Below are 24,124 nucleotides of genomic sequence, written 5' to 3' on the forward strand. Positions count from 1 at the left end.
CTGCCAGAGGCCCAGTCTCAGAGATATGATTGACAAATAGAGTCAATATGATGTATACTTTGTATGGCCTGTAACACAGGCAATTGCCAAATGTGAGAAGTTTGACAGCCCATCTTATAAGACGACCATGTAGGCAGACAATATTTGAAGCAACCTCAGCGCATTTTGAAATAAAGTACACAACCTAGATTGGTGACTAAGGAATTTATGTATCTCTTATCAAATATATGCTGGAATATACTGCAACAAAAAATATTGATGTAGTGTTTCAACACATACCAGGAATAAGAAATTGGTGTCTGCTTTTGTTTGTCACCGTAAGAGAAAAATTTTTCTCACTTTTTCAAAACCAAGTCTGTATGCATGAAAGTGCATAAAACCAGTCACCAGGGAAAAGACTGTCATGAGCTTAAGTCATAATTAATCAATATTATTTTTCTTCTTTTGTTAGATATCAAGAAGGCCGAGACTCTCCGAACCCCTATGGAGCTTCACCTTCTAAACCACGCACTTACAATTATATGGATCACACTAAACCAGAATTGAGATACTCAGATTACTACGCCCAGCAGCCGAGGACTGCCTATTCCTACGGTAGCCTTGGCAGACCGTCAAAGCTACAGGCACAGACGCAGCCTCATTCCCGGTCCCAACTTTCAGACAGAGGACATTCCAATGTGCAAGGGAGGACGACTCCGTCACTTCCGGTGCAGAAGCAGGCACAATCACAGACTCAGCCGCAACAAGGGCTCGGAAGCCGTGGACAGTATCACGGAGAGAGCTCTCAGGGGCGGGCAACTCCATCGCTCAGAACAGACTATCAGGGGAGGAGTACGCCCTATAGGGACGTAGATGCCAGCAATCACAATGCCGGGAATTACGCTGACCCTAGAAATTATACTGACCAGGGGAATTACAGCAATCTCAGAAACTATGAAAATTCCGGACACTACGGGGATAGATTTGATCACGGTGACTACAGAGACACGAGGAACAACCATAGTAGCAAGTACGCAGCACCGAAGAGCTACAGGCATTCCAGTAATTTGGATGACGATCTTTACTACGGCCAGAATAGGGTGTACGGAGACAGTAGGAACAGTCCCGGCTCCAGGCATTACAGGGACGCAAGAAACTACGCAGATTCCAGGAATAATAGGGAAACTTCAAACTACGGAGATGTGCATGAGTATGGAGACGCAAGGTATTTCTACAGAGACACCAGGGATCCTGAAAAGGTCTGAAACAAGGGTTGCGATTGGTTGTGACCATGTGAACAGTCGTTGTTACAACAGCATGGCCGCTATTGGTCAGCATGAGCTGTCACATGTCAATACCATATTTTGGAAGTATGTAATTTGTTGAAGCGTGAGTTTTACCTTCTACTGCTCTTGGATCCACTATCGCAGTTAAGCTGGACTTGCTAAAAATTACGATATCAAGCATTGTCTGAGAATCTCTCTACACAATGCCTGGAAGTGAAGGTTACAAGTTTTTAACCCCTATGGTGGAATCATAAAGATCCACCACTCTATAAAACTTACCCTCATTTTTAGTATTGGGTAAAGGTGTAAATAGCATCTTATCTACCATATTTACCACCGAAGGTTTTGGTGACAGATCGTGAAATTCAATTGGACATTTACCAGATATTATTGTGATGTAACATTTTTCCGGGGTGAACTCATATGATGGTTACTTCAGGGACAAAAAAAAGTGCTTCCCCTCCGTCATCCAATGGGCCAGTTTACACCTACATTCATAGTCATCGTTGGTTTAATCCTGAATGTACAGTGTAATATTTTTGGTGAGGATTGAACCACTTTTGAAAATAGGGGTAGCTGTGGCTCCTTGAGAAACGCGAAAAAAAACACTTGATCGTCGGCAAATGACTATGGATTCAGCGCATAGAGATCTCTTTCATAAATGTCATTGAAATACACTGTGAATTCTGTATAAATACATATCAAAGTTAATTTCCAAGGGTTGTTTCGTTTTGTATATCACTAAAACAAAAAAAAATAATCTCCATGAAGGCATTGACTTTTAATAATTTATATCACCCGCAATGAGCAATTTTTTTTTCTCTTTACGATTAGCTTTTTTGAAATTGTAGATATAATTCATGTGAATTTCCCTAGCTTTGTAATCATTTACGAACAATTTTACACATACTTTCCTGGATTTTGCAGCAGGAGGTCGAAATGGAAACGCTTTATTTTTCAAGTGAGTGAGTTGGTCAGAGGAGGTTTTGTGTTCTACACTGAAGCATAGATAGAATGGGTGCATACATCTGTTTTTATGCATTTTATGAGTGTTGCCCCCTCTACGGTTGTCTGTGTAAATTGTTTTGTTTTTTTTTTCATAGGCAAACACATTGTCAGTATTATCAACCCATTTCCCTGGATGGCAAAAATTGTAAGTTCTTTTTTAGGTAGTAAGCATAAATCCATACAGGTAACCTCATGTATAGTGAAATACATTATCCAGTAGGATAGTTGTTATGATATTTATCCCAACTTCTAGAAATGTTTGGTCAAGGTTTGTCACAGCCAGTCTTGGCCTCCAGTAAACTGACATAACACTTCATGAATGGAAATGCATAAACATTTTTCCCATGGAAACTTTGACCTTCCTCAACTTGTTTTAAAGCATCATGTGTAACATACTATAAATTTCAGGTGCTTGTGGGGTCTGTTCAGTGCACAATCCATTGCCGTAACTTACACAACTGGTATGAGCTTTATTTGTTTAGTTTCGGTATGTGGTACATTTCAACCCATATCTTGTCAAACGATGTAGTATCAAAAGTTTCATATATCTACCCAGCTTCTAGTAATTACGCAGATTCTGTCACGAAGATTAGTTGATTAAATACGGAGTAAACATTGCCCGCTCATGAGAAAGAAACCGTCGTGCCATCAAGAGTATAAATGATGATTTGCACAATCTGTAATTATTTGGGCAAGAAAAAACCACTCCTCTTGAGCTACATAGATAGTGTTCGTCAGGTGAGGCCCCACAACTTTTAGAGCCCTGTGGTAGCAATTTATCAAAAATGGGTTTGTGATAGATGTACAAAGCAACAAAAAATGCCAACTACCTCAGTTACATCTTTTTGTTTTTATTCTTTTCTTGCCATTCATTATTTTTGTAAACAACAAACAATTTGAAAAAAAAAAACCCTTTTTCTCATTCATGTAGTCCTGGTCACTGCACTGAGCATTACATTTAAACCCATACGCAGTTTGTGGCCACATATTTTCTTACCAGCATTCAACAGTTCATGGATATCAACTGTTTATCATTAGTTATCTCCAGATTAGAAACATCCAATTGATGGAAATTGCCATGCATCCTCCTTGTCATCTCAACAATTGAAACCCATCTCGCTGTATACCTCAAAAAAGCTTTCACTCATCCATATTTCCTGTGTATTGGGGACCATGATGCGGTGCAAATTAATGAAATAATTGGAATCTTCCACTATCAAAGGGGGGTGTCAGTAGAAAAAAGTGGTTACGCCTGATAGCATTGTCCTCGTGCTACTTTGTTGTACAGTTATTGCCACTTGTGGTAAGGCCAAGTGTCCCTAGAACTGGCAAATATGTTGCTGCAAAACCCGCAGAAAATATACATTATTACACCGTTTTCTTATGAAATGTCACTGGAAAGTCAGAACTGAAAGTGGCAGCAAACGTCAGATATCCATGGACCAGAGAATGTCAATGACCGTGACATTCAAACTGTGTTCAAGGATATAGAAATTCCAGTCATCAGAACAATGCTACAACTGGAAGATATACCATTGGTGTAAATGTTTCAAAATTAAGAGTTTTGATCATGATTTGCAGAGAACATTGTTTCCTGTGCATGCGGGAAAAAGCTCCCCTTCTCCAAAGGAGGTGTAGAACTTATCAAAATGTCCCATTTGCAAGCAAAGATTTTTGTCTTTTGATTTTAGTTTGTTTATCATGTCGTGATCGGTACATTGTGTTTGCATGTCTATTTTGCAGTTCCAGTGCTGTCCAAATGTCAACTTGTATGAAGTGTCTTCAAGTCTCTCTTATTTTATATTATATCTGTGTCATTTATTATTTTATGGTAGCATCAGTGAACATACATTGCCCAGTTTGTAGAAGTTTTTGTTAAACCAATGTATCAAAGCCCTATATAGTATGCCTTTTTTACATATTCTCCACTCAAGATGAACTTCCTGTAAATATGATTGATTTTGAGGTTGTTACCTGCATGCCCTGGTATATATTAGGTTAAAATTTGGGGACATCCTGCTTCCCCGCAAACTTGGATAAAAACGAAAGTACATAGTATGTGATATGTTGATGGCGCCATACGAGTTTACTTTGCCCCGATTTGTTCTGTGGTTATTTATATGAATTAACACAACTCACTTTTTACTGATTTCCTTTTTTGTTTTTTCCTGCTCAGACTGGAGTACAGAACATTTTACTAGCATGGTTTTAAAAAGGCATTTGATGAAAATGAATCATGTTATGACAAGTTTTACTGAAAATATGGATAGTAGATTCAAATGAATATGTATCTTTTATATGCAGTTAAATAAATAACAATATGGCAAAAAAAGACGAAACGTGCTGTAGTGTATCTTTTCCATATGTTTGATAGAGTCAATGCTCCAACAACAATAAATAATTCAAGAAGTTAATCGTAAGCCAGAACACATGAAATGTAAAGTGGACATTTGATCAGGAGTAGTAAACCAATGTCTGCTCAAAACCAGTTCTGTAACTAGCAGAAATGTCCAGAATTTTTCAAGAATGAGTGTCACAGAGCAAACTTGTCCAGAGTGTTCTGACTGCAAAGAGTCAAAATCTGCAGACAACATGGCAAATTTGCCAATGAAAGTTTGAGTGCAGAGACATAATTTTATAGTTACTACATATATGAAGCCAAAGTACATCCTAAAACTAAGTTCTGTAATGATACTATTCAAATCTAAGATGATAGCAGAGAGAGTACTTCTGAACAGCCGCTTCATTCACCAGATATGAAATAGACTGTACACCCAGGGATGAACTCCTTGTGAAAAATATTCCGTTGATTTTTACTACAGTCCTGGAGATGTGTCACATCACTTCAATATGCATCATTCAAAATCTACATCAATAACTTTACAAAATCAGATCTCTCTCATTATCAGCTGTCATGACAGAACAAGTGTTATAGTGAGGGGTGGGGTGGCCCAAGAAAAAGCAGCAACCAGACTTTCATCTCCTCATGATCATCCAATCTCCTTCTTTCAAAGCACATACTTTGTAGCTGTCAAAAACTGCAGTTACGAATTGCAGAAAAAAAAGTTTAAGCACTTTGTGACTGAGAAATGCTCTCTCGGTCAGCGAGAGTGAGAAGGAATACCAGGGTAGTCGACTATAGAGGGCGCCATCTAGAAGTTATCCATTACCTGTAGAGACTACAGTGCTTCATGGATGAATACTTTGTTCTTTATATACGACAACAAACTTTATGACTTTGAGCTAAATTTTCAAGCCACATCAGCCTTGAAAGTAAAAGATGTACCTTGAAATCATGGCAGTACATTTTTATTTTCTCCTTCCAATCACAACATTCTCATTTACTGAAAGAAGTGGAACGTTTTCTTTACTTCACTATGTATGCTTGTATGTGAATTCCCATGTTAATGGTGGATGTACCTGCCATTACATTAATTTTGGGGAGGGATTTTGGCCACATTTAAATAATCATGTGTGAATTCACACTCAAGGTAGACTGTGTATAAGGGCTAGCCGTATGCATAATCACCAGAGTTAGATTTTGTTTTGAAATGTTCATTGTTCAATACCTGCCAGTAATTTAAAAGCCCCCAACTGCCAAGAACAGCAGCTTATCATCTTTGGGGGAGTTTTGAAATAGTGCTTTTTTGGTCAGATTTCCACACTTCCAAACTTTTTGGTGGGGATGGCTGTCAAAACATCCACGGGTGTCATTTGACATGCACTTGTTTCAACTAATACTTACAATGTTGATGTACATCTACTATCAGGGTTTTACCTTGCGAATAAATTTAATTTTTTCTTAGAAAAATGAATCATGGAAAAGCAACAGTGGTTTAGCTGAAATCCTGATATCAATACCAACAAAGAAAAGCATTTCTATCATCTTGAAAAAGGTATGTACATTCTTAATAAACAACACAAGACTAACTTAGTGCCTATCTTGGACAACCATCCATGGTATTTTATTTAAAACACATATTGAAATACACCTCCATACATTATTACCTTGATTTCTACAAAATAATGATATGAAATATTTCCAGCCATGATTTGCAGTGCATCAAGTTCTATTATGTTGGTGATTACCAGTAACTGAAATACAAAAATTTGGTAACTTTGGCACCAGCTTGTGATAGCTTGCCCAACCCGATTTACATTGCAGGTGGTTTCTGGGGAGCGAAAGGAAAATGAAGCAGTAAATATGATATGAGAAATATTCTGTAGCACATCATAGACCATGAGTAGCTGGGGTGTCTCATTGACTTGTACAGCACAAATCACAGCACAAATGCGAGTTCATTGAACGGGTTTAAAAAAATAATATACAAATATTATTTACGAGACCATTTGGTTCTGTTGATGTCACTTTCATGTTCAAGAGTAAACCATGAACGAAATACAAACATTGTAATCAAAATATATTTCCATGGAAAATTACATGATACCTCATAAAAAAAGTGCTGAGAAATAATTTCTAATAATTTGCCAACAAACCATTCTGCTGGATTCATTTGAATCTTGTGAATTTCTGACATCAACGAACAGCTGCATACGTACAATTCACCTTATTATTGCACATGCCAATTCAAGTGAAATCAGCTACAATGCACTTTTCTGAAATGTGCATAATATTAATATGTCCCTATTTGTGATAAAAAAGTTTTTATTTTTCCAACCTGTTTCTCCAGTGAATTTGCAAAGGGAGAAATAAAACCTAGAATTGTTTGGTATACACGTAATATATGTAAATTCAAACATGTCAGTCTGATGACTGTTAGACGGAAGAGACGTGTGCACTCTGAATGTTCAGAAAATGAATGCCTATTTGTTGCCAATGGATTTCTATTCTTGCTCATGAATGACTCCAAAAAACTTTCATAAATAGGTCTGCCATTGCCAGACACGGTCAGAGATAAAAAATTGCAGTGATTCGATATATAACAAAGCTGTTGCATGGCATAATTAGAGTGCCCTGATTCTGAATTTCAGTGTTTCCTGGGTTTACATTCGATGAATTGTCTTGTGATCACGAAATTGTTCAAGACTGTTCATATTTTCCCACCATTTGTAGAGGAAGTTGTTGACAATCAATTTGAACCATGGAGTCAGCTTGATTCCGTCCTTTTCAGAATTGGCAATAAATTCTTTCAGCTGCTCAATGTTCACGTAACGGTATGCTTGAACTTCGTTGAGATTGGGTTCCACATTGACGCTCCCCTTCATGAACAGAATGTAGTCAATTTCATGCTCTCCCCACTGGCCGTTTGAGGGCGCTTTATAGTGGATCCTAGTCAGGTAATCAAAGCCATCAAGAGGTGCCTGCAAAATGAAACGAAAAATTGCATAAAATGAACTAGATGGGAAAAAAAGTTTCTTGATATAGAGATAAAAAAATCAAATCATTAATATTATCAGTGTTTGTTTTCATGCTAGCCTGTACATAGTCATTTTTTCAACTGTGCCAAGTACCGTGAACTTTCACAAACACTGTTCCAAGTTGCTATAAACTTTCTTACTATATGGTAAAAGAGCTTATCAGATTCAAACAAATCAGAAGAACACATCTTCTTCTTGACTTCTTTCCATGTTTTTGATAATATAGCATGTTTTTCCAGCCAATTACATCACCCAAAGTATCAGATATTCACTTTGACAACAACTGACTAAAGGGAGATTTTGACATTTGAAAAGTAAATATCTATATCCAGTGTATAGGGCATTGAATTGATCACTTCTTGTCAAAGCAAATGCAACTTAGAGATGATAGTTTGACTGCAAGCAAATCAAAATTTATCACACTGTAACCTAAAGTCAACATACCTATTCTGACCTATAATCTTTTGCAACAAAACCAGAACCACTGGAATCTTGCTCTCGATGTTGCGGGTTTTCAGGTTAAAAGACATAATAAGCTGATACTGATATACATGTATCTTACCTGTTCTGCTTTGATACCAAGTTCATGTTCAAGTTTTCTCTGAGCTGCTCGCTTCACACCTAGGCAGTCTTTTTCTTCAAGTTCTGCTTCAAAGCTGAGCGGATGACTGCAGCATGTGTTAGTCCAATAGCCTGATAGGGGAAGGGAAAAGATAGGGTAAAACAAAGAAAAATTAAGAGAGAGTATTCTGTAACATAGTGAACCATGATACATACATAATTCAGTCAATCAGTGTCCACAAAATACTGACATTGCTAAACTTTCTTCTGCTATAATAACTTATATGACAGTGTTCACTGCCGACATTTCATACAACATTTTTGATATTATTGTTACCTGCACACATTTGAAATCCAATAAATGCACCTAAATGGTATTACAGTAAGAATATATCATTTTCAGCAGAAATGGTTGTATGATTGTGAGTTCCATACAATTAAGAGCTTTTAAGAACAATTTAAAAGTGGTGTTGTAATTCTAAGTATTTTCTCTCTCAAAGCATCGACTGCAAACACTGCTTACTTTCAGATCATCTTGATATTCCTTACTGCTTGTTCAGGATGACAGAATGAGTGTGCATGACTAAGTTTCTTGCTGACATGATCAAAACTTTTAGTTACCAGTTTTGTCAACTCCATTCAAATTTCTACTCAGTACTCAATGATCTTGTAGAAGGAATGGGAAAAGCTGAACCATGTTTAAGAGGACAGGGAGAAGTACACTTACCTGGAAATGTGATCTTTTCATCAGATCTCTGTTGTAGCAAGAGTTCATTGTTTGGGTTGAAGAGAAACACACTGAATGCTCTGTGAAGTAGACCTATTTGGATGAATACGATATCAACAGGAATGCAGCGTAAGAGAAATGTATGTCAGATTGCAGTTGGCGACCCCTGTCTGAAAAGTGACAAGTCTGTACAAATGTTTGAGTGAAAAATTAATTTGTGTATAGGTAGTCTGTCTACTCTAACCTTAACCATGACTGAAGGCATGGTATTGAATATCTGTTCTTCGACAAAATGTTGTCTGAACAAATAAGTGTAAGGTTTAGTTTATTGATAGCATATTGGGGTAAGAAAACAGCATCATGGCTCTTGGAATGCATAATACGGTAACACACCTTACACAGTCTTTCATCCAGGATGACATCAACAGGGGGGATTTTCCCCCTTTATCAGAAAATGTAGGGGGTATTTCACCAGTTCATGTGTTCTACTTGTATCTCGAAGGTGTGACTGGCACCATTTCAAGGGGGCTCTGGTCCCCCTTGACGAATTACTAGGGGTGCCAATATGTCAACAGAAGGGGAATCCCCCATCCCCCTCTCTAGATGAAACACTGCTTACATTTTTTCCTATGAATTTTCCAAATCAGATAGTTCAGGATATAGAAACATACACACAGACAGACAGACATACAGACACATATGGTTTATTATGGGTAACGATATCTCCCATTATATATATGCATGTAACAAAATGGGAACTGAATATTCAATCATTTTAAAATCTACCATCTGTATCCAAATCTTTCTATACATTTCCCTGCAGGCGATGGGTCGGTTTAATTATTCATAAAATGAGAACGACACATCCCGAATATGATCATCAATTCTCTGAGACTGAATTCAGTATGAACTGGTCATATCACTTCAAACCTTTGTAAAATAAACCTAAGATGCGCAAAAATTTAGTGGAATTTACCTTTGTCAATATTTTCCATTAAGTGGCAGGTTTTCTTGGAGTCTGATCCGATGACTTTGTCATTCTCGTCAATCACTATGCATTCTTCTTTCAACAATTGCACTTGTGTTTCATCCAGACCTTGAGTCAAATCAGCTGCCATGGCTCTGTGGAATTGACGCAAATCAAACAAACAAACAAACAGTTAGACACTACAAATTTGAGATTTCTGGTGGCCACTGCCATTATTGATTAGTGTCACTGTCTACCTGTCAAATTCAAACCAAGTTACTTGGGTTTTACATGTAAAATGGACAGATTGCCACATTTGATATAGAATAAATAAATTCATTGAAAAATAATTCCATGAAACGACAAAAAATGTAAGAAACAAGGACATCTGAGATATCTAATTTATAGTTTGATTGTTAAATCCTGGGTCCAGATAGATAGATCCAGAAAATGTTTTGTAATTTTGAAAGTTGTAGTGTTTTTCCCAAAAACTTACGAAAACTGACAAGCTGTACAAGGTATTGCTTTCTTATTTGTCATTTCTGCACTGGTGAAATGTCACAAAATATGAACTCTGGAGTTTTACTAGTTACTTCTGCAGCTAGATATTTCATTCCTTCTTCTAGGAACAATGATATAAAAATTGGGATGAATACGCAATGATTATATTTACACTAGAATTTCTAACCATGAATTTCACCGCTGGTGACACAGACTTGACCATCAAATCGTGTTGTCTCCTACCTATTCAAGATATTGCAATTGTTTATACGTGCCCATTTCTCTTTTATTGTTTGTCTAATTCAGCTGGATTTAAAAAAGGAAACAATACACAGGAAACAACAAAGTAATACACGTCATTTGACAAGTACAATACCATGTGTGGATCAGCTTCAGCACCAGTACAAAAGCATTTTTTTCCTTCCACAACAATGTAATTGTTCTGTAACAATAGGTTACAATTTGAGGAAATGGCCATGTCGACTTTTTTGTTTAAGGGTTCAACTATCAGAACATTCTTACTTTTTATCATTGAAACACACAACAAACGCCCAACTTATTTTTCATGGTGTTATCTTATTTAACAGTTTTAACTCAAGCGAAGGTGTGATCAGATATTTATCTCTTATGCTTTTTTTAACCCATTTCATTCATTTGCAGCAATTAACCTGTATATAATTTTGCAAGTGGTCTAAGTGATGGCCAACTCTTTCAGAGATATATACTGATTAAATGTTAGAAATATTTTCATATTACATATTTACACACATACGATGTATTATTATTATTATTATTATTATTATTATTATTATTTATTATTATTACTGTTTTCGAAATATATTCAACCATGGGGTGCAGTTCATAATTACTAAATTAGTTGTACCACGAAAATACTATGACTGCCCTTAGAAATCAATACATCACGTCAAATATTCTTCTCGAGTTCTAATCTTGTTATATACTAGGAGAACTCTGCATTGCAGAAAGCCTAGGCTTGCATACTCAAAATCGTTATCTGTGTCTAAACATGCAGGATGTGATAGTCTATAGAATGAATGATATCTGCTTTGTTAAAAGATAGGAAAATTGACGTAAAATTACATAACTACTTGGCCTGGCCGTCAACCATATCAATCGTAATCTGCTATTATCATAAGGAACGAATGCACATATGATGTTTGAAGCAAAACAGTAGTTCTCGTAAACATATGATCAAATCGTTTATATGACAAATATAACAGACCTACCTTGTCGCTAAACACCGAAAGGCGGACTTTGGTAAGTGAGCCAGAGGCTGGCAAAGGAGGCGAACAGCTGATCGAGAGAGCATGATGAATACTTCGTAGGGTTGGTCGATGAAAGTCAGGTGATTTCAGCCTCCTTTTCGAAATTGTAACCCTTGAACTCTGAACCCTGAACAAGTGACCTAAATCAAGCGAGTCATGCATTCTCGTATGTATTCTCGTTGTCAACATTTATACAGTTAGCATTGCGGGAAGTTTGAAGACACGACTGAATCTTGGGTTTTGTGACGTTTATCACAGGGACAAGTATGGCGGAAGACAGGTACAGTAGGCAGAGCTCATTTATCGAGGGAAAGAAAGTCATGAAAACTCAGCAAAATCCGGGCACCACCCAGATCCCACAATCAACAATGGCAATGTCTTACGTTCGCCACAGGTGATAGGCGTATGGAAGTCAGTCAAGACCGACATTCAAGATTTCAGAGCTGTCTGACTTAATACGGGACTCTGAGTTGCCAGTGATGCTTGCTTATTTATTTATTTATTTATTTATTATTTGTTTGTTTTATTATTTGTTTGTTTGTTTGTTTTTTTGTTTGTATATAGCTATGATCCATTCATTCAATTCATTCATTTTAATGTATTCGTTTGTTTGCTTGTTGTTGTTTGACCGATGAGACAGTACGATATAAAACAGGCCCCTACAAAATAAACACAATTTTTGAGACATCCATACTGCTGAAATCACTGATGTGTTCAAAACGTCAAAACAAAGGCCCAGCCGCCAGCGCGTCTTACCGCAAGATATTCCCAGCTGTCACTCAACTTGTCAAGTGAAAACATCGACCCGCCAAACTCAAAAGATCGTGGCGCGAAATAGAAAAGTTCTACCCGCCAGAGCAAATCTGTTAAACCACGCCTCCAATTTTGACCTCAAATTTCACGATCAACAACTTTCTCAGACGTTGTTCAGACATCGTGGTCCTGTCGACTGGCGCGGCCGGCAGACATTCTGTCGTTCATCTTTGGAAAATTGAAAAAAATTGTGAGATGATGAACAGGATTTACCCGAACAGAACATCGACACGCCGCGGGAGAAACAACTGGAAGCATGGCTCGTAATCATGGACTATAGGACTTTGTGAAATATGCAAGAACTGGAAATCAAAGAACTGGATTTTGTTTGAGTGTTGTTCAGAAAAGAATTCACATATTCATCACAGTTAGCAATATTCTCATCGGTGAATTTCTCATAGGCTACTGCAGGCGTCAGTTTTTTAAAAGTCCATTCCCAAACTGATCATTGGCTTCTCACACATCGTGCGACGGCACTGGTTGAGACATCGTCTGCACTATTGCCATATTCGTCATTTTCTTTTGCTTTGTTTTTCTTTGAGAGATATCTAACACTTGACACGATACAAAGCGTTGCCATTAATTTCGTAACCCACGATCGCTGAAACGGAACTTTTCGCCACCTCTCTGCATGACGAGAAAATCGCCAGTACTTTATCCCCACCACGCAGTAAGATTTCCATTACAATCCTGCAACTTGGGCAAGATTGCCTTTCCACTCCTATATCTCCGTTTGAGCCATTAGGGTATCATAGGACGAAGGTAAATTAACCAGCAGAGAATTGGTTCAAGTCGGTGAATTTTCGAAAAATAAAATGATCTGTAAAAGTTCATCGTGTAAATTTGGCAGCCCAGGTCAGGTTTACGTAGCGATCAAACGCGTTTTTATTTAGTCTGTGCAGCTACAGTGAGTGCCGGGTGAAACTTCCCTGTATCGCGTTCACCCCACTCAATGCGTTCATAATCATATCCTACTCACACGTTTCAGTTGAAAACAGAACACAAATCATTGCATTCCAAGCGATCACCCAACTCACACGATTACAAATCATGAACTTGAACCAAGTCTAGTAAACCAGTAAGCAAATCAAGAGAAAAGCTGTGCACAAACACGCTTCAAACACAGCGTAAGTGTGCGGTGGTCGGCGTTTGGAAGGTGGGCGTGGTTTTATGTTTTTGGTCTGGGCAGTCAAACTTTTCTGTTTCGCGCGTCGATGTTTTGAATGTGGCGGGTTCATGTTTTCGGTTGACATGTCTTTCTGACAGCCGGAAAAAGTTGCGGTCAGACGTGCTGGCGGCAGTGTCTTTGTTTTTACGTTTTGAACACATTAGTGATTTCAGCAGTATATTGTGAACAAACAGTACACTCAAGGCTGAGAATTTAAAATTACGATGATATGCTACAGAAAATTCATTGACCATAAAACAAAAGATACCTTGACACTTATACTTCAAAAAGTCAAAAGATATCATCAAAACTATGAAAAGAAAATAATTAATCAAGGGATAGGTATCACAAATTGAGGTTGTAAAGGAACTGTTTAATAATGGCTTCTCAATACTTATGGACAAATTTGTCAAAAAATATCATGGCTCCAGGTAGAAGGATGCTTCTATCACATCATTACATGCCCCTTTCAATCATCTCTACAGGAATTGATAAATATCTGTGATCCTGTTAAATGATAATGTGATCCAACCAGCAGATTAGCAGTCCATTCAGTATAAATTTACTTGTAAGTCTTGAAACTGCAGATAAGCCTAGTAATTTAATTTCGTCAAAAGTTAATGTAGAATGGAAGCAAAACATACCATGCATCAATAAAGTGTTTGTTGTGGTTTAGTGTACTTTTTGACTGAAGCAAAAGACACGATTCGCACTGTGGAGCCATACACTAAGAATGTTCAATTTCATTTTCAGTTTTCCGGCCACACACGTGGATGGTTTCCATGACAATGAAGCAGTGAAGAGGATGATTTACAAGCCTCTTGGAGAGACTGGCTTGAAAGTCTCGGTTCTTAGTTTTGGTTTGTCATTAGTTCAGTGTGTATTATCATGAATTAGACATTTAATTTTATTAGCTTATTTTAATTTTTTGGGCATTCATCATTGACCGCAATGATTGAAACCAGGCATTACAGTAAAATATGAAAGTCAAAATGTACAAAAGTTTGTCATACCTTTCTCAAAAAAAAAGAAATGCGATGTTTAGTGTCTCACATTTAGACTTGATGACTACATCCCTTAAAATGATCAGGAATTAACAAAGAATAAAATTTGCTGTATATTTAATTTTTCATTTTCTAGGAGCTTCATCCCTAGGCAGTGTATTCCACGACACGGATGACACTGAGTCTATACAGGTTGTCCACCATGCTGTCAAGAGTGGTATCAATTACATAGACACTGCACCCTGGTACGGCCATGGCAAATCAGAGACAGTTCTTGGCAAGGTAAACCTTTTATATAAACCCAGTGTTTGTAAAAGCTCCAGCTTAAACCACTTGAATTTTGTGACATGTCTGTTTTTAGCCCAAGATGTCTTTACAACTATTACAAATTCAAGTTCAGGTATAGTTTTGTTATTTTCAAAAATATTCAGAATTCAGATGTCACATCAAATCCGACATAACTGACAGGTGATAATTTCAACACTCAGCCCAAATCTACCGGGTAGTAGTCAGGGACTTTCCAACTAGATTTGAATTGGCAGTTGCAACTTTTACCACTTTGGAAAGAGATTTTACAAATTTATGATAAAAGGCTCAGAGAAACTGTCAAGTGTATTTTCAGAGGATGGTTTCAGTATAGAAAATGAACATTTTGGACACCAAGACATAGTTTTTGAAATCACAATAAACGTCTGCATACTTGTCGTGCTTCCTTTAACTATTGATACTGTACATGCATCTTGTAGGCACTTGCCGGCATACCAAGGCAGTCATATTACATTGCAACTAAAGTGTGTCGCTACAAAGCCAATCCTGAAGAGATGTTTGACTTCTCCGCTGAAAGGACGATACAGAGCGTGGATGAGAGTCTGCAAAGGCTGGGACTGGACTATGTTGATATAATCCAGGTTAGAAATTATCCAAAATTCAAACATACAGAGACATACAGTGTACTAGTTAATGATGACTTGTAATCTGAACAATGAGAGAGAGAGAGAGAGAGAGAGAGAGAGAGACCAATAAACTTTGAGAATTCAAAACTTCTTCACAAATGTGGGCAGATGCAAAATATGCTTAATTTTGCGGACTTGAGTATATTTAAAAGCAACGAAACATTTTTACCCGTTAATACAAAGACTATAAAAGGTAATTATCAGAGCTTATAAACAGTCTAATAGCCATTGATATTTTCAAATGCACTGAAACTTGACTAATGACTTTTAACAAGACTTGATTTAAAACTTTTACTGAAAGACTGTCCTCTTGTCAGGACTGACAGTTTGTTCATCACAAAATTGTTGATGTCATCAACATATTATATATATATTATATATAATATATATATATATATATATATATATATATATATATATATATATATATATATATATATATATATATATATATATATATATATATATATATATAATGTTCTTACATAGAATTTATTAAGAGGGTAATTATGGTAATTACCAGACTGAAAGATTTGTCACTCAGACTCATGATACTAGCCATGATTTAGTCAGTCATTGAAGGTCTCGTATATGAGGGAATGGATAATGGAGAGCGCCCTCAACCTATATATGTATAGGATAAAGCCTGAGTACGAGGGCTCTTCTGGTATATAAAGTCCAACCCAACGATAAAATGTCGAGGCCGCAGGCCGAGACATTTTATCGTAGGGTTGGACTTTATATACCAGAAGAGCCTGAGTACGAGGGTTTTATCCGACTTTAAAAACTATCGCCCCTAACTGATATATTTTCGTTTTCAAAGTGTTTACGTCAACCGTCCCCTTTGTCAATGTAACATGTTTAGGATATGAATTAAAACTTTTATTTGTGAAATAGCCTTCCAATGTAATGAAACATTCTATAAATGCCCTAGTGCACATTATATAAATGCCCTAGGGCACAGCAGATTTTGTTTTTCAGCTGGTTTCCGCTGTGTTACAAAATTTGAATATTAAAATGTACCAGATGTCTACAGAATATGACATGTTCACTTGTGATTGGACAGTACTTTACTACAGCGCTGTCATTCGTTTTTGGAATTTGGTGACAAGGCTTTATGAGTAAATAAAACACCCTGAATTGAGCACTCTGATTGGTCAATCAACAGTAGATAGTTTTTAACTGCAAATAAATCACATGTTGAATGGATAGCCTTTGTTACAAATTAGATTAATAACAACACAGTGAACAACAACATCCTAATACCCTTCAGTGATATCATGATTTCATGCATTATTTCTTTCACATTCTTTGCTGGTAGGTTCATGACATGGAATTTGCTCCAAGCCTTGATACCATAGTGAACGAAACTCTTCCGGCCTTGCAGAAAGTGAAAGAAGCCGGAAAGGCCAGATTTATTGGAATAACAGGGTATCCAATGGAAAATTTCAGGTGTGAACATGCTCATGAATGCTATTTTCTACCCTTTAGATAATTTTTCACCTCTTTGGCACTCGTGGTCAAGTTTTGCAGTACTTCATTAGGCACTTTAAATGGGATTCATTGTTTGCCGTCCGCGTGCTGGTAGATTTTCAAAGAAAATTAAGAAAACAAACTCAATATTAACACTATTACAAATAAAAACATTATTTTTCCAAAGGAAACCAGATGAAAATTTAGCTTATGTTAATACACTTGTGTTTTTTTTCTCTGTTTGTTTTTTCGCCTGACTGGCTGGTAGGTTTTTCAAAAATCCAAGGACAGCAAACAATGAATTTTCTTTAATTGGCCTTATCATGAAATGTCAAACTCTTCACATGCACTTCACTCTGTGAAGACTTTTCTATCAAATAACTTCTGTGTATGTTTATAAAATATATAGACCTGCATTAAACTTTAATTTTAAAAATAGACAGAACATTTCAACATGTTTTGTGTTTTCTTTTACCTGCCCTCCAGGAATGTGATTGAAAAAAGTACAGTGAAAATAGACACTATACTGACCTACTGCCATTGCTCAATGAACGACTCCTCATTGATGGATCATCTGCCATACTTCAAGGTAGGTCAGCGGGTCAGAGGGCAAAGTTGAAATACTTATTCAAAGTTTGCTTAGACAGTAATGATAGACAATCTGCTGGCATGAGTTATTACAACTAGCAATATACAAACACAAATTTAGAAGGTTATAAAACAATATGAAAGATGTAGCTTCTTCATACTGTAGTGTGAGTGACATTTTATTTCTCTTGTTACTGGATGCTTGGTTCTGAAAATTGAATAATTCTGCCTGTATTTCTTATTCAGGAAAAGGGCATAGGGTTGTCAATGCTTCTCCGATCTCCATGGGTTTGTTGACACACAGAGGTCCGCCATCTTGGCACCCAGCTACCGCTGAGATCAGAACAGCCTGCAAAGAGGCTGCTGAATATTGTCAAAGTAAAGATGTGGACATATCCAAACTGGCTATGCACTTCACTCTCAACCAGGAGGGAGTGCCAACAACTCTTGTAAGCACTGCAAGGTGAGTTTGTCACATGGCTGTTCCATAATCAGCCACCAGACCATAGAGGGTCTATGACTAGACTACCAAATCAAACAGCCCTGACAGTGTTGTGGACCGATGAATTTATAAATTTTGTGTGACTGGTAAGCTGAGCAGCTTTAAAGTTGTCAAAGTGGACTAAAGCATGCAGTGCAATCCTGAGAAATAAGCTAACTCAAAACAGCAAAGACTATACCGGTACATATATTACCAGAAATTGCCAAAAGTTTTTGAAAATGTCGCAAAATCTCCATGTAATTTCAGACAACTGATAAAAATGAAAACCACTCTGAAAGTAGTCTTTAGCAAGAAAAGCAAACTCTTCTAGCAGTTTTGCTAGCAGTTTTGTTCTTTGAATGTATGTCATACAGCTTCCATATCAGCAGAAAGCTTAACATATCATATGGCTAACAGATGCTTTATTGATGAAAGTTGCTTTACCGATGACAAAGAAAAATATGAATTTTCTGGTTATATCCTTGTCATGTGACTTTTTATACCAATTTACAAATTCTATTTTAATTTATGGTTGGGAAAAATTAATCTTTTCAGAAAATCAGTAGAATAATTTTTTGTTTTTTTTATTAAAATGTTTCACAAAATTGTGTATGTTTAACGAACCCATCAAAGGAGATACCCTCATCAGATAGAGACATATCACTGCTTCCAAATGAAGATAATGATCATTTGAAAGAAAAATCAAAATGGGATTATATATGCTTTTTTGCATGTAAAGGATGGTCAATCTTCAAACCAATCTAGACAGCGTAAATAGAACATTATCAACTGTGGAGAAAGATACCTTGTCTGATATCATGGAAAAGTAAGTCAACAGTGTTCCTGACATGCAGTTTAGGTTTTTTGGAAATTTTTTTAATGAAAGTCTACATAATGCTTAGTTTGCTTAAAGTTAAGCAAATGTTAAATTTAGTGGCAAACACTCTCATATTCCTCTTCCTCCCCCCCCCAGAAGGTTGAAATTGTGATTTAATTTGTCAAAACACAAAGAGTTTCAAAGTTCTTTTTACATTCAGTGCATGAACAATAGACTTATAGAGGTTTCAATGAATTGCCAGAAATGAATCAAACATGACAAAAGCATGCAATAAAAGTAAATGGCTTAAAACAATATTTTTATACGTTCAATAACATGAATCACCCCTTTCCTGGATAGAAACTTGGTTTTTTAAGTTGACAGTCAATTTATTAGTACTTTGTGCCCTGTGGGCACAAGGTACTAATGTGATGGCGCGGCCCAATACGGCCAACATAGTGGGCCGTATGCTGTGGACGCAGGTATCTCAGAAACGCTTCAGTAACTTTTTCTGAAATTTGGTCTGGTGGTCACTTGGGCATGTATCTCAAACGGTCTTTTTTCTTTTTTTGATTGAATCATTTTAAAGTCACTTTTTTAGCTTTTTTCTGAAAACCACTATTTTCACTTTTTCCTCAAAACCACTGATTTGATTATTGTGATGTTTGGCATGGGTGTTCGTATAGTTGAAATACCGTCAGAAATGTTCAAAATTTGGTGATACATGCCTTACATTATTTTTAAACAATATTTTTATCCATTTTATTTTATATTTACTTGATTTTGCCTCACTTTCGCTAAAGCTACCGTCTGCGCATGCGCACAACTGTAGGACAAAATCTGAGTTGAAAAATCGAAACGGACGCCATCTTGTTTCTCGGTATGGACACATTTTTTACTTTGTTCTATAGTTATGAAGTTGACAGTGATGCACTTTTGCAGCTGTCGTGTATTTTTTGGTACGAAAGGCGCCTTTGATCGACTGAAGAATGATGGCCTCCGTAGGCGATAAACACCGGTACTGGCAGGCATATCAGTTCTACTGAGGAAGTAATCCACTGGCCCGTATAGGTCAGGGGCTCACTTAGGGAGAAAACCACTTGATTTCTGGGGGGGGGTATGGAGGATTTCGAGGAAAAAAAATTGTCACCAGGTAAAATAAAAGACAAAAATTAAGCCTGTAATGGCTTAAGGAAAAATATTCTCATAACAGACAGAAATAAAAAGGAATTGTCACAATGCTGTTGAAATGAGCAAAATTTGGGAAACTTCATTCTCATGTATTCTTTGCTGGCATGCTGCCAAAGGCACGCAAATCTTTTTACCACAAGTAATTCTTATGTGTTTTTTTTCCAGCACTTATGATATAAGCATTCACTACTGTACACCTCGGTGCACTTGATGTTTTCCTTCCCTTTTCTGACCCAAGAAATCTGTTTCAGGATTTCTGTTGCAATATCTCAATGGTATAGGCAATATCTAGATGGGACTATTTGACTTCTCTAAATCGTGAAAATTTAAAACACAAGATAGGAGTCAATAAACTAGTGTTAAAACCAATACATTATTCTCTCAATATAAATATGTTAGAAAGATTACAAGTTGACAATGAAAATTGAGGAACAACAAATATAATTGAATACAATGTGTGAGCCTTGTTTCTCTGACCACAAAAGATAACATCTCCCCTGAGAACTTAAAAGGAATTGACTGTTTTAAAGAAAAGCAGGTATAGTACTGATCACAGTTGATTTGCCAAAAAAGTGTTCTAAAATTTAAAGTTATATATATAATAGACTTTCCATTTTGTTTGTCATTTGTTGGAATGTAAAATGAATAAATAAAAACATCCTGTGATATGTGAAACACTGGCTTAAATTTGAAAATTGCACTGCTACTCCATTTGAAAAAAAAATTGATGCAGGTCTGACTGTAGAAATAAAAAAATGCTGTCTCTCTAACAAAAAAAGTTCCCATACCCACTTCCTGCATACCCCCCCCCCCCGAAATCAAATGGGTCTCCCTTAATATGCGCATGCGCACATAACAAGTTATGTTTCTCGGTCAGTTGCGAAATTTTGACGTTTTAGGTTGGTTTTAGCGTATATTGATTGCTGTCATGTATTTTTTGGCACGAACCGCTCCTTCGATAGACTGAAGAATGATGGCCTCCGTACTCCCCAGTACCGGCGAATCCATTGCTTTTAATAGCGAGGCAATCCCACCGGCGGCCCGTACTAATAGCTGGGTGAGAGCGAGGGAATGCTCTGTCCTTCTACCTCCGGCCTCCATGTCATAACAAACTAGCGTCTTTTTATGTTGATATACTGTCCTTTCGACACAGCGATAACTTTTAGTTTTCTGTTGCTTATTTTGGGTAATTTCGACAGTTGTGCATTGATTTTGACATCATCTTTTACTTAATAGCCGTCGATGTCGGCAGCTCTCTCGCTAGCCCTGCGTACGATGCTGTGTGTTAGGAACGCACACAGGGAATGCACTGCGTACGTACGCAGGGCTAGCGAGAGAGTTGCCGACATCGACGGTTATTTACGAAAAGTGAATAAAAGACTGGCATTTTTGGAAGCGATCGAGTAGCTGAGGGGGCAGGGATACGACTTGGGCCCAAGAACGCTGAATTTCGGCAGTAATTTGGCTTTTTACGTCAAGTCCCAAAATGGATTTGAAGTCACCGACCCTACGTACGGGTCTTTGCAGGGCTGTGGTGAGCGGGGCGAATAGCTGTAGCGGAACACACAGCATCGTACGCAGGGCTAAATCCGACATGGTAATTTGGCATGATCATCAGATCATACATGATCCGAGATTGCAGTTTAGCAAGGTCACGATAACTAATGTTGTTTGTTTCACTGTCGTTTAATACCTAGTATATTTCCACTAAAAGACCATTAGAATTTCCTCCTGGCTACTTTGAAATCGTGCACTGGCATGCATGTAGTTGTCAACATCACTATGCTTTAATGTACAGTAGACTCTCATACTATGAATATATCGACTGTCACTGCATGTGTGCAAATCACTCCATATCATATCAAAAAATGTAGTATTGCGACGTTTGAGCTGCCAGAAGCCAGAATTTACAGTTTACGAGAAAGTTATCTTACATGTAAAACTCAGTTCTACTGTGAACAAAATGCAAGCTATGTTGTATAACTATCGTGAATAGCATAATATTTTGTACCTATCACCGTGTCAGAAAATCAGAAGGAAACAACCAGTCAGACAAACTGTGGTCAGGATGATACTGTCCAATTTTAATATTTGTCTCTCGGCACACACCAGATACTCATGACTGTAAAACAACATTTCCATATAATTGTATATTCAGTTTTTATATTTAGTTTGCTTTTCACCATATTGTATGTCCTTCCCTGCACTACATAATTCAAAATTAAATATTGTTTTTGGCCTATACATACTTGAGGGGTAACTTATTTAGTCTCATACATTAAAGATGCACTGTTGACCTACAGAGTCCAAACTTTTTATCATTGTATTGTAGATAGGTGTACACTCCAAATACTAAGCACAAGTGTGGTGAGTGTAACAAGCAAATGTTTTTTAGTCAATGGTTCATATCAAGGTTGTTGATACTTATAATCCACACTTGAACTTATGCTGGAGCGGTAACCAACCAGTTCAAATAACTTTCATTTATGTCAAAACAATTTGACTTTTTGCCAAATTTCACATTTATGGCAATTAATAAACAGTAAGGAGGTACAAAGGACGTCGGTGCCCCCAGGCCCCATGTTGAACAGTTTCGCATGTAAAACATTATTTATTTTGCCAGGTTCTTCAAACCACTCAAAAACAAGACATGGGAAGGAATTGAAGTCGCCGATTACTGGAAAAAATTGAAGAAGTTGGAGAGTCAATGATGGAAAAAAGCGCCCTCTATCAACATACGAAATCGATTACAGCTAAAATTCCAAGTGCAAATGTTCTATTTTGTAATGAATTCGTCAATAAATGTGATTTATTGAAATGATACATTGATAAATGATTGTTTGATGTTTCATGTCGCTATTAGCATTCTGATGCTTTATATTTAATGTTTAAATAAACTATTTCCTGTCACAATCAAAGTATAAACCGGGGCCACTGAGCCAAATGTACGATGAGAGAATCATCTCATCAAATATTTACTGATCTTTGAAATTCAAATGGCTGCCACCCTGTTTTAACTCTAGCCCCCCCCCCCCCTTTCTTAGAAATTTCAATTTGCTATTTTCGCGAAATAAACACAACTTCGTTGACTCCAGACATTTCAAATGGAGTTAATACATAAAGTAGATCAGAAATGTATTGAAAAGTTTTAATGTGAAAATACTGCCCCCAGAGGTTACATATTGTATAGGAAAAGATGGCTGAATTAAAAACCAATACTCCCCATGCATTATGATGACTTATTGCATTTTCACATTTCGAACATGCTGTATTGTCACAGAGAAGTTGGGATAGCAAAATTGAAGCAAGTTTAAAACATTTACAGTATTATGTTTTTGAAACTAGAAGATCTTGATTCACTGAAACCTCCCCATTTCTGTGTAATAATAGTTGTGAACTGATTCTAATAAGAAACCCACTGATGACACTATGGTTTGGCAAAATTTGAAATTCTTTTTCTGAAAAGGGACTGATGACAAGATTCTGCACTTTCTGAGTATTCTGAGTACAATAACATTGATTCTTGGATAGTTATTTTGTACAGAATATTTCACTAAAATTTGAAAGCAAGTCCGAGAGCACACACCAAACATACATTTTCCTTCCACTTCCTCGAAAATCCGAATATTATTTATTTGCATCTTATCACAGTTACCAATAGATAGAGAAAAAAACATCTAATTTATTCACTCCCTTTCCGTTACTGGAGTTACATCCACATCACGAAAATTTGTAGATTCCCGTCCATCGATGTTATGGCGCCCCCTGAGGGCAATTAAGAGTGAGTTTTTGTACATTGTGAATGCATTTCATACTGGCGAAAGAATTTCCACCTCAGTTGTAGTTTAATTAGAGTGCCTATTTCCATACCGAGAAATGTCTATAAATCGTTCAATTTGAACACAAATCCATTCGTGGATATTATATGGCGCCCCCTTGGGG

The 24,124-nt window shown here is 36.9% G+C and overlaps 3 protein-coding genes across 11 annotated transcripts in view; 2 read left to right on the top strand and 1 right to left on the bottom strand.

Moving 5' to 3' along the window:
* Positions 1–3,214, top strand: part of LOC139140265 (partitioning defective 3 homolog) — a 95,422-nt gene extending 92,208 nt beyond the window's left edge. For all 9 annotated transcript variants that reach the window (XM_070709398.1, XM_070709404.1, XM_070709395.1 and 6 more), the window contains one exon: positions 452–3,214. In XM_070709398.1, the coding sequence (XP_070565499.1) occupies positions 452–1,244 (793 nt within the window). In that variant the 3' untranslated portion in view covers positions 1,245–3,214. The remainder of the gene's footprint in view (positions 1–451) is intronic.
* Positions 3,215–6,208: 2,994 nt separating this feature from the next.
* LOC139140266 (isopentenyl-diphosphate Delta-isomerase 1-like) lies at positions 6,209–11,816 on the bottom strand. The gene is made up of 5 exons (XM_070709405.1): positions 11,656–11,816; positions 9,917–10,062; positions 8,941–9,033; positions 8,215–8,345; positions 6,209–7,595 (listed from the first exon to the last, which is right to left on the bottom strand). The coding sequence occupies exons 1-5, from the start codon at positions 11,736–11,738 to the stop codon at positions 7,278–7,280; spliced, it is 771 nt and encodes a 256-aa protein (XP_070565506.1). The 5' UTR covers positions 11,739–11,816; the 3' UTR covers positions 6,209–7,277.
* A 2-nt stretch (positions 11,817–11,818) lies between these two features.
* LOC139141199 (uncharacterized) lies at positions 11,819–23,003 on the top strand. The gene is made up of 9 exons (XM_070710822.1): positions 11,819–11,974; positions 14,429–14,535; positions 14,816–14,961; positions 15,426–15,587; positions 16,954–17,084; positions 17,592–17,698; positions 17,940–18,156; positions 18,914–19,000; positions 22,806–23,003. The coding sequence occupies exons 1-9, from the start codon at positions 11,961–11,963 to the stop codon at positions 22,891–22,893; spliced, it is 1,059 nt and encodes a 352-aa protein (XP_070566923.1). The 5' UTR covers positions 11,819–11,960; the 3' UTR covers positions 22,894–23,003.
* Positions 23,004–24,124: the final 1,121 nt, after the last annotated feature.

This window comes from Ptychodera flava, chromosome 9 (assembly GCF_041260155.1).
Source record: "Ptychodera flava strain L36383 chromosome 9, AS_Pfla_20210202, whole genome shotgun sequence".
NCBI lineage: Eukaryota > Metazoa > Hemichordata > Enteropneusta > Ptychoderidae > Ptychodera > Ptychodera flava.